Below are 11062 nucleotides of genomic sequence, written 5' to 3' on the forward strand. Positions count from 1 at the left end.
TATGTGTACCGAACGTTTAACGAGAAACTATCTGTGTTCTGTAAACCTTCACCTAAAGCACAATTAAAAAAAAAAAAAATAGAAGAAAGATGAGGCAGTCCACTTCCATAAAGACTGCAGACTTGGAAACCCTATGGTGCAGTTCTACTCTGCCCTATAGGGTCACTATGTGTTGAAATCGACTCTGTAAGTTGGAATCGACTAGGTGGCAATGGATTTTTTTTTTTTTTTTTTAAATAAAAGCTTTCAGAAAACTAGGACTAGAAAAGAAGTTTCTGAAAATGATAAAGGGCATCCACAAAAAAAACTACAGCCAACAATCATACTTAAAGGTAAAAGACATAACTGTTTTCCCCTGAGACTGGAAGAAAGGAAATCATCCCTTCTATTCAAGATTGTACTGGATGTCTAAGCCACTGCAGTAGGACCAAAAAAAACAAAGATACAAAAAGCTTGACGATTGGAAAAAAAGAAGTAAAATCATCCCTCTTTGCAAATGATGATTGCTTAAGTAAAAAATCCCAGGTAATCTACAAAACTACTATCAGACTAATAAAACAAATTTAGCAAGGTCACAAAACACAAAAATACTACACAAAAATCCATTTTATATTCTAGCATCAAACAATTAGAAAATAAAATTTCAAAAACAATTTCATTTAAAGCTGTATGAAAAAACAAAATACCGAGGGATGAATGTAACAAAAGATGTACAAGCCCTCTACTATGAAAACTACAAAACATGGCAGAGAGAAATTAAAGAATACTTAAGTAGATATACAAGTTCATGGATTGGAAGACTCAATATTGTTAAGATGGCAATTCTCTCCAAAATGATCTACAGTTTCCCATCAAAATTCCAGCAGGCTTTTTTGTAAAAATTGATAAGCTGATTCTAAGATTTATATGGACATGCAAAGGACTGAGAACAGCCAAAACAACCTTGAGAAAGAAGAATAAAATTGAAGGACCACCAGTATCTGACTTCAAGATTTACTATAAAACTACAGTAATCCAGACAGTTCTGTATTCACATAAAGGTAGACAAACAGATCAGTGGAAGAGAATACAAAGCCCAGAAATCTAACTGTGCAAATTTGGTTAACTGATTTGACAAAGATGCAAAAACAATTCAATGGGGAAAGGAAAGTCTTTTCAACAAATGGTGCTTGATCAACTGGGTATCTACATGGAAACAAATAAATATCATCCCTTTCCTCACACCATATACAAAAATGAAAGTAAAATGGATCATAAACTTAAATGTAAAACCTAGAACTATAAAAATTCTAAGAGAAAACACAGAAGAAGATATTTTCAACTTTGGAGTTGACAAAGGTTTCACAAGACCACAAAAATCATGGAACAAAAAAACTAACAAATTTAGACTTTATTAAAAAATTAAAAACTTGTTCTTTGAAAGATGCCAATGAGAAAACAAAATGGTAAGCCAAAAGACTGGGATAAAATATCTGCAATACATGTATCAGACAAAGAACCTGTATCCAGAATAAATAAAGAGCTGTTACAACTCAGAAAACAAACCGATTAAAAAAAAGGCAAAATATTTGAACACACACGTCGCAAAAGAAAATATACGACTAACCAAAAAGCACAGGAAACATGCTCAATACCGTTAATCAGAGAAATGCAAATTCAGACCACCACACACCCATTAGATTGGCTACAATTAACAAGACTGACCCTATCAAGTGTTCACAAATATATGGAGCACCAAGAATTCTCCTGCACTGTTTCTGAGAATGTAAAATGGCACAGTCAACTTTGGAAAACAGTTTTGCAGTTTCTTATAGAGCTAAACATACACCTATCCCATGATCTAGCCATTCTGTTCCCAGGTATTTACCCGAGAGAAATGAAAATGTACATACGCCCAAAGACTTGTACACAAATATTCATAGCAGCTTTGTTATAACCCGTAACTAGAAACAACTCAAGTGTCCATCAAAAGGTAAATGGAGGACAGCCCCGTAAAACCAAATGAGACCAACGAGGTACAGGAGTCCAGTGACAAGAGCCAGAAAGCAGAAGGGGACAAGGAAGCTATGATAGGGAACCCAATGTTGAGTAAGGATATTGTTGATGTGTTGTGAGATTGTTAACCATTGTCATAGGGCAACATTTGTTGTAACTGTTAAATGAGAAACTGCTTTGTTCTGTAAGCCTTCATCTTAAGTGAGAATAACAGCACAATTAGAAGAGCGTAGTCAATGTCACTGAACTGTGCATGTAGAAATTTTTGAAATGGTGTATCTTTGGCTATGTGTATTTTCACCAAAAAAAAAGAAAAGGCTGAGAAGTTAGAGGGTTGATATGTTGTGGGGTTGTTAACCAATGTTATAAAACAACATGTGTACTTCTGTTTCATGAGAAACTATTTGTTCTGTAAGCCTTCACCTGAAGTACAATAAAAAAAAAAAGGTAAATGGATAAACAAATCGCACATTCATACAATGGAATAGGAGCCCTGGTGATGTAGTGGTTAAGAGCTCAGCTGCTAACCAAAAAGACAGCAGCTCAAATCCACCAGCCACTCTTTGGAAACCCTATGGGGCTGTTCTACTCTGTCCTATAGCATCGCTACGAGTCGAAATCGACTCGACAGTAACAGGTTTGTTTTTTTTGGTTATACAACGGGATATGCCTGCATGTGTTCCAAAGAAACAAAGACTAAAAAATAAAAAGAATCTAACTACTGATATAGTAGCAACATGGATGAGTCTTAAAATAATTTAGCTAAGTGAAAGTAGCCAGGTTTTTAAAAAAAAGTACATACTGTAAGATTCCATTTATATAAATTCTAGATAATGCAAATTAATCCACAGTGACAGACAACAGACCATGGCTACCTAGGGATAGGAGTGGTGGGAGAGATGACTTACAAAAGGATATGAGGAAACTTTTGAGGGGTGATGAAAATGTTCATATCTTGATTGGTTTCATTTGTGTATACTTATGTCTAAATTGATCAACTTATATACCTCAAATATGTAGAGTTATTATATTCCAATTATTCCTCCATAAAGATAAGGAGGGAGCACATTTCCAATTTTAACACACAGAATTCCTATGGTCTGAAATAAATCTCTGCCTACTCAAAGACTGCTTTGAAACCAGTGACTGGTTATTCCTTATCTAATAATACTGAAAGAAGGCCAATTTAGACTGAAGTTGAAGAGCGAAGTGAGAAATAATAGGAGGAGGGAGGAGGGAAACTACATGCAGGGCCAATATATGCAAAATGTGTCATTAAACAAGGAAAGTACAGCTGATTCCCTAAATCACGTGAAACAAATTTATGCTTTTTCTCCATGAATAACTGAGAGAACACTGTATACTTAAACATTATCAAGGACTTTTACATGTAGGTTGGGCTTATGGGGAACAATGAGGTTCTCCCATTTCCAGCAGGTTAAAAAGTAAATAAAGGTCTCTTCAAATATACACAAAACACAGCATAATAGCTCTTCTCAAACCTTGGCAGTCCCAAATCACTGGTTGCGGGGAGTGATGGTGGAAGAAAGTGATTGTTCCACTACTGTGCATGGAGGCACCTGGCTCTCAGAAATTGAGGCTAAACATTAAATCCATAAACAGCCTTCCCTTCCTCTGGTTCTACTTTTAACCAGGAGTCTTACAACTTTAATTTTCCCGTATAGCTTTCTGAGGGACAAAATACATCTGTGAGGGTGAAAGTCCAATCTATCTAACAGTTCTATTTCTTGTTCTGAGTTAATAAGTGTACATTTGACTCACAGAACAGTCTCTGGTGAGCTTTGGCAGAAGGAATCAACAGAAGAAGAAATTTTGATGGGAACGGATGGCATGATTAGTATAGTGGGTCGTTGACGCTAATTCTTGGAACTACGCTAGTTCATGACAAATCAAAAAGGATAAGAACAACAGGATGAATTTTTTATAAAGCTAAATATAGTCTATTATAAGATTTTACCCTTCCTAATTTTTTTAATATTAAAATATTCTTTCTTGTATGAAATTACAGCAATTATAGATAGTGTTCTTTTTAATGTCCTCACTTGGCAAATATAAAGTTGGCAACCCTATGTTTCAAAGTCCTCGATTCTTTCTCAAATGTTATTTGTTTGTGAATAGCAAATTCTAGAAAACCACTCAATTTGAGATATGACAACACATTCAGAAACACAAGTACACTTGGCCTCAATTGTTCTTCCCCAGAATATATTTACATCACAGAAATAGACATAAAGCATATGTGTATACACGCAGTTTACATATATATAAATGTACATAATTAGGGATAAACGTATTAACTAAACAAGACGCAGACAGATGTCTGCATGTGTTCCAGAGAAACAGACCCATAAGACACCCAGTGGTCCACCACATCTCCCTACAGTGTGGGTCAGCTGGCTTCTAAAATGAAATATGAATGCCCACGACAGAGCAATCATTATACATACGTACTTGCAGAGCTCAAGGTCAAAAGGCTACAAGCAGGAAAGAATAATAGGAAAGTGGATAAATTTCCATTCCAACAAAGCAACTGTTGTTTTAACTAATTAGTTTACCTTGATTAGAGCTCCTGAGTGGCCATTAATTAATGAAACTATCAGTTCATTTCACAAGTTGGAAACTTCACAGTTGGAAATTCTCTATCTTCTCTCATAAATGGGAATAGATAAGATAAGGGATTGAGAAAAAAGATTCTTTCAGCCACTGGACAAAGTTTATTGAGCACCTATGTGCCAAGACACCATGCTGAAACTTAAGAAAACTTCTAGAAACAAATAATAATTGATCATTCTGCCTACTGTACACTGTTCCACTGTTCAGAAAAAACACAACTTTGCCTAAGAGCTACATACTGAAGAGGACTATTTTAGAGGCAAAGGAACAAATAAACGCTTGTGATACCAGGCTTAAGGAACAGTAATCGAGAAAGGGGATGGGGAGGGGTGGTTCTTATTAGAGAAGATCAAAAACAGAGCTTCCCAACGCCCTAATGTACTGAAAAGGGTTCCACGTGTGAGAAATTCCAGGATGCCTTAGAGATGATCGTTTTCTACATGTGCCATGTTAAAAATCAGGAAGCACTGACCTAAATCAGTGGTTCCCAAACATACTCATAAGAATAACCTGGAGAGTGTGTTAAAAAATATGGATTCCTGGGTCCTACTTGCATATATTCCAATTAAGAAGATCTAGGGGGAGCCTGGGAAGCTGTATTTTAACAAGTTCTTCAGATGATGATTCTAATGGAAAACACGGATCTAAACTATCTACTCAAAGGTCAAAATAAACATTACTCAATTCAAAGAAAAGAAATTTTAAAATCAGTCATTAAAATTGGCCAAGCCAGCAGTACAATTATAAGATGAAAGAAAAAATCACTGTGGTCACAAGTGGATCAGCTGTTTAAAGTAGAGATGACATTTGGCTTGGGGAGCCATAGATACAGACACTCATCCTAAAAGAAAAGGAGACCCTGGGTGGTGAAAATGCTGGGTAAGCGCTCAGCTACTAGCCAAAAGGTTGGCAGTTCAAACCCACCCAGAAGACCTCAGAAGACAGGCCTGGTCAACTGCTTTTGAAAGGTCACAGCCTTGAAAACCCCATGGTGCAGTTCTATTCTGCACACATGAGGTTGCCATGAGTTGGAACTGACTTGATGCCAACTAACAGCAACATACTAAAAGAAGGATGTCAGTAAGTAAGCTAGAGTACGCAGCTTACAGAATGGATGGACAAAAAGGAGGTTGGCCAAAAACCCAGGCAGAACGAAGGAAGAGCAAATAACAAAACCAAAGAAAAGGAGCATGGTCAGCAAAGCAACAGGAGTTTAATCAAATTCTTAAAAGTTCAGATTTACCATATTCTGTGTTGAGGCCCCATAATTTCACTTTATTAGCTTCATACTGGGCTTTTTTCTTTAACCGACAAGCCCTGTGAAAGGAAGGAGCGATTAGTTCACTTTTTTTAAGTTAACATTCAGAACATATTCTTTTTTTGCTCTGTCAGATATTTTCTAATAATAACTAAAAATCACTGCCTACTGATGTTTGTAAGTCCCTAGGTGGCATAAACTTAAATGCTGGCAGTTCGAACCCATCTGGTGGTACCACCGAAGAAAGGCCTGGTTATTTGCTTCTGTTAAGACTGTTGCTGTTGTCGGTTGCCATCAAGTTGATTCTGACTGATAGTGACCCCATGTGTGCCAAACAGAACTGCTCCCTAGGGTTTTCAAGGCTGCGACCCTTCAGAAGCAGATCGCCAGGCCTGTCTTTCCAGGCACCTCTGAGTGGGTTTGAACCGCCAACCTTTTGGCTAGTAATCTAGTGCTTAACCATTTGTGCCACCCAACCAAGAAAACCCTATGGAGCAGTTCTACTCTGTAACACATGGGGTTGCCAGGAGTCGGAATCAATGGCAACAGGTTTGGTTTTTTGGTTTACTAATGTTTGTATCAAGGAACTCTGTCACCAAAAACTACACAATACAATCATTTCTCCTAACTGAGTTTTAAAGACTCAACACACATTCAAAAATAAAGCTATCACCAAAAACCAAAGAAACCAAACTTGTTGCCGTCGAGTCAATTCCGACTCATAGCGACCCTTATTTGAATGACTAAAAAAGCAAAAACTGACAATACTAAGTGCTGTAAATGATGTGGAGCAACTAGGACTCTCTATGTTGCTGGTAAGAATATAAAATGGTATATACAAGACACTTTGGAAAGGAGTTTGGCAGTTTCTTATAAAGTTAAAGATACACTCCCGAGCTTTTAGCCAAGAGAAATGAAAACTTACATTCACATAAAAACCTGTTAGCAAATGTTTACGGCAGCTTTGTATTCCTAATTGCCAACAATCGGAAATAACTCAATGTTCCTCAACTAGTGAATGGATAAACCGTACTACATCCCCACAAAGAAACACTACTTATTAACAAAAAGGTACAAACTACTACTAAGCGTAACAACATGGATAAACCTCAAATGCATTATGTTAAGTGAAATAAACCAGATTCAAAAGGGTACATCTAAGTATGATTCCATCCATATGACATTCTGGAAAAGGCAAAACTATAGGGGCAGAAAACATCAGTGGTTGTGAGGAGCTGGAGGTGGGGGAAGGAATGTACTACAAAGAGGCATGAAGTAATTTTTTAAGGTGATGAAAATGTTTAATATCTTGATTGTGATTGTGGTTACATGATTGGATATCTCTATCAAAACTCATACAAGTGTACATTAAAAGGAATGAATTTCACTGCATGTAAATTATACCTCAAAAAACATGGCTTACTGAATTAAAAAGTAAAGCTATGAGAAAATTTTTCACTATCATACTAATATACTGCACTTCAGTCCATTCACTTCTCCCCACTTAAAACTTTTTTCCATGAAACATAAATACCAGCTTTTACATCCAAAGGAAAAATTATAATACTCTCATTGTAGTACTTACAAAAGAAATACATTTCTGAATAAATGGTTTAACACCATCTCGTCTATAAAAGCTCACTTAAAATCTAACCTCATCTCCTCGATTTTATTCACGAGTGAACATTATTATCATTTACCTGGAAGCCAGCTTATTTTTTTCCTTCCTTGACCTTGGCCGGGCTGTTAAGGGAAGCTCACTGACCGGAGTCAAATCGCTAATCACCTTATTCAGTTTTCGAAGTTCATTGCCTATCTGAAGCAGTTTTTTAGGATTTGGAGTCAGATCTTCCACATCAGTTCTCCGTGACTTCTTTACTGCATACTTTCCTACAGATTGTTTAAAAGAAGTTTAAGTGGGAAGATTTTATTTAACAAGACAGACATTTTCCACAGCCGTATTTTAAACCACTCCATCCCCCCAACTTTTCTTTTTCAGAAGCCTCAGCACGTTAGCAACGCATCCAAAGGGGTAGCCTGCTACCCTTTACACTTTGTGGCTATAAGAAATAGTGGCAATATGGCACAGTTCTAGCCTTTCCTCAGTCCTTCTCCACCCCTAGGTTTCCAGCCCTGTTTTGATAGATTCTTAATTATTTGCACAGCGGTCCTACGCATCTCAAATCCCAGGATGGGAGTCCAAGTTCAGCTGCACACAAAAATTAGGGCTACTGCGTAATACCAGAGGATCAAAATGTTTGATGCTATGAATGAAAAGCTGTCAGACATACACATTTTATGTTGGACTCAAAAGTTTAAGAACAAGTAAGGATCACCTTGTTTGAAAGCTCTTCTTTAGTTGCTTTGATCAATAACATTACAGAAGATTCAAGGTTTCCTGCCCTATCATTCCAGGCAAAAGGGATGGCTCTGCCCTCTAAACTCCTACAGTACCCTGTAACAACTTTCCTAGTACTCATCATATGTTACTTGGAATTATTTATTAAACCTGTAGGAAAAATCCACCTGAAGGCAAAAACTAGGTCTTTATTCACTGAGAGAGAGCAGAGCACAGAGCCAGGTGCCAGTGGAAAGGAGAAATAAGGCACAAATATACTTCAGATATAATTCCTATCCTCAAAAATGCTTAGCAAATTAAATCTGTAGCATGAGTTATTACTCAACTGTTCCTGAACACCAAACTTAAAGTGTCTCCTGGCCCCTTTTTGGTAAGAACTTTGGATTAATGTAAAATAATACTGGTGCAGAAGAAATTCTACTTAATTACAGCTTCTCAGGTTCACAATTCAAAATTTGGCCTGCCTAAGACTATAAGCTTCTCCTGACTCCTACTATTCAACTCTTCTCTCTTCACTCTTTTTCTCCATAACTATTCCTCCTTTCAGCTCCTTTTCCACCCCTTTTCTCCACACCGCCTTTTGATTTCAATCACCCACTTTCTTTAGGTCGGGGGATTGGGCAAGAATAGAAGAGACAGTTGCTGGAGTTCATTCTCTTTCTCCCCAACCCTTCTGGTTATAGCAACTGAGATGGGTCAAGAAACAGCAGTCTCCTGGTCCTTTCCTACATGGGGCAAGTAGAATAAGAGAGACTAGAAACAAAACCGTTTTTACACATTTCTTCTTCCCTGCCTAGCTGATGTCTCTAGACACTGGTAAAAGTTGTTTGTGAGTGAAGACCAGTCATGGCAAGCACAGCAGCTCTGCTGTCCCCCTCTCCAGTTTGCAGGAAACGGTTGAACACCTCAGGACACTTAGGAAGCAGATGGTTTTAGTGTCTCTACTTAAAGTCATGCTCTACAATGAGTGACACTACATACTTAACAGCAATCCTCTCTTACCATGATGTAAGCCATTTTTCTGATACATGTTACTTGGTAAGGTATCTCGATTCCATTCAGATGGCCTCAGCATCCTCTCCTGCTGTGATGGTGTAAGTTGTTCACTATACTCCCAGAAGTACCTTCTTTTACCTCTCTTCCGAGAAGATACTGATGTCATCTCCTTTAAGTCTTCCACAGAATCATTTTCATAGCCTTGAAAAAAAAGGCCCCCCAATTTTTAAGTTCCATGAATTTCAATAAACCAGTCAGGAAAGAAAAAAAATCCCTTTTATTTATAATTTGAAACATTTCTTTTCACCTGAAAACATTACTGACATATCAAGGATAATACACCAAGTCTACAAAACAACTTTTAATATGGAAATCTCTAACTCATAAAATATCCGGAGATTAATAAACACAGATTAACTATACTGTTTATCCTCCTTGCGTTTACAAATAATCCTTGGGTCTTCTCTGGTTTTTATAAGTTAGTGTATTAAATTCTTTTTGTATCTTCTATCTTCTATCATGAATGTAGGATTTACAGAACAATGAAATATAGCTACAGAAATGTCATAAGTGAATACTTTTGACATTCCTGTAGCTATATTTCATTATTTTCTTTCTTACAATATTTAGGTATCTGAAACATTCCCAGACAGAAAGCTGTATGCATTTCTATGGTGGCGTTCTACTAGACAGAATTCTGTGAGGCAGCAGTGGTTTTCTTTTTATCTCCCACTCTACCTCTTTTGGAAGAGTACAAAAGATGACAGTTTTCACACAGGCTACCAAATAAAAATGCATTTGCCTATTCTAGCTCATATTTTACTGATGTAATTTACATATATTCTCAACTTAAGAAAAGAAGTGTTTTCCCTACTAATAGGAAGTTTAGAAAATACTTAATTCTGAGCTATGACAGAGTGTTAGTCATACCCAGTATTACCAGAAGACCTATAAATCTAAAACACCCTCAGAAGATGGCAATCTTAGATGTAATCCACATTATTAGTGCTAGGTACATGAGGGATGGGGATGGGCTGTGCACTGGATGCATACAACCCCAAACCTAAAGAGGCCAGGAAAAAAGACCAGGCGGCCCTGGCAAACAAAATGACCACTTTCTCTCCTGAAAACATGACACCCCTGGAACTGACATTATAAAAGTGATGAACATCTGTATTTTGAGAAAAAAAAGTTTGAAATGTACTTCTTTTTCAGAGTAAGTATCAATCAGGAGAATGATTCGATTCACATGCCATTCTGGAAAAGGCAAAGCTACAGGGACAGAAAGTAGATTAGTGGCTGGAGATAGAGGGAGGGACTGACTACACAGGAGCACAAGGGAATTTTCGGGGCGTGCTGAAACTATTCTGATCCTGATTGTGGTAGTGGTTACGAGACTGTATGCACTTGTCAAAAACTCATACAAGTGGATGCTTAAACAAGGGTGAATTTTACTGTGTAAAAATTATACCTCAATAAACATGACTAAAAAAAAAAGACACACCCATGTTTACTGCAGCACTGTTCACAACAGCAAAAAGATGGAAACAACCTAGCTGCCCATCAATGGACGAATGGATAAACAAATTATGGTATATTCACACAATCGAATACTATGCAACAATAAACAACAACAATGAAGTCATGAAACATAACATGGAGGAAGCTGGAAGGCATTATGCCAAGTGAATTTAGTCAGTCACAGAAGGACAAATATTGTATAAGACCGCTATTATAAGAACTCAAGAAAAGGTTTAAACACAGAAGAAAACATTCTTTGATGGTTACAAGGGTAAGGGTTATTCACTAACTAGATAGTA

At 37.1% G+C, this 11062-nt stretch overlaps 1 protein-coding gene across 3 annotated transcripts in view; it reads right to left on the bottom strand.

Annotated features, from left to right (window-relative positions):
* CREBRF (CREB3 regulatory factor) overlaps positions 1 to 11062 on the bottom strand; it is a 70479-nt gene that overhangs the window by 17461 nt on the left and 41956 nt on the right. For all 3 annotated transcript variants that reach the window (XM_023726498.1, XM_023726496.1, XM_023726497.1), the window contains 3 exons: positions 9249 to 9443; positions 7588 to 7777; positions 5873 to 5946 (listed from right to left, as the gene is read on the bottom strand). In XM_023726498.1, the coding sequence (XP_023582266.1) occupies positions 5873 to 5946; positions 7588 to 7777; positions 9249 to 9443 (459 nt within the window). The remainder of the gene's footprint in view (positions 1 to 5872; positions 5947 to 7587; positions 7778 to 9248; positions 9444 to 11062) is intronic.

The sequence above is a fragment of the Trichechus manatus genome, unplaced genomic scaffold (genome assembly GCF_000243295.1).
Source record: "Trichechus manatus latirostris isolate Lorelei unplaced genomic scaffold, TriManLat1.0 scaffold00011, whole genome shotgun sequence".
NCBI lineage: Eukaryota > Metazoa > Chordata > Mammalia > Sirenia > Trichechidae > Trichechus > Trichechus manatus.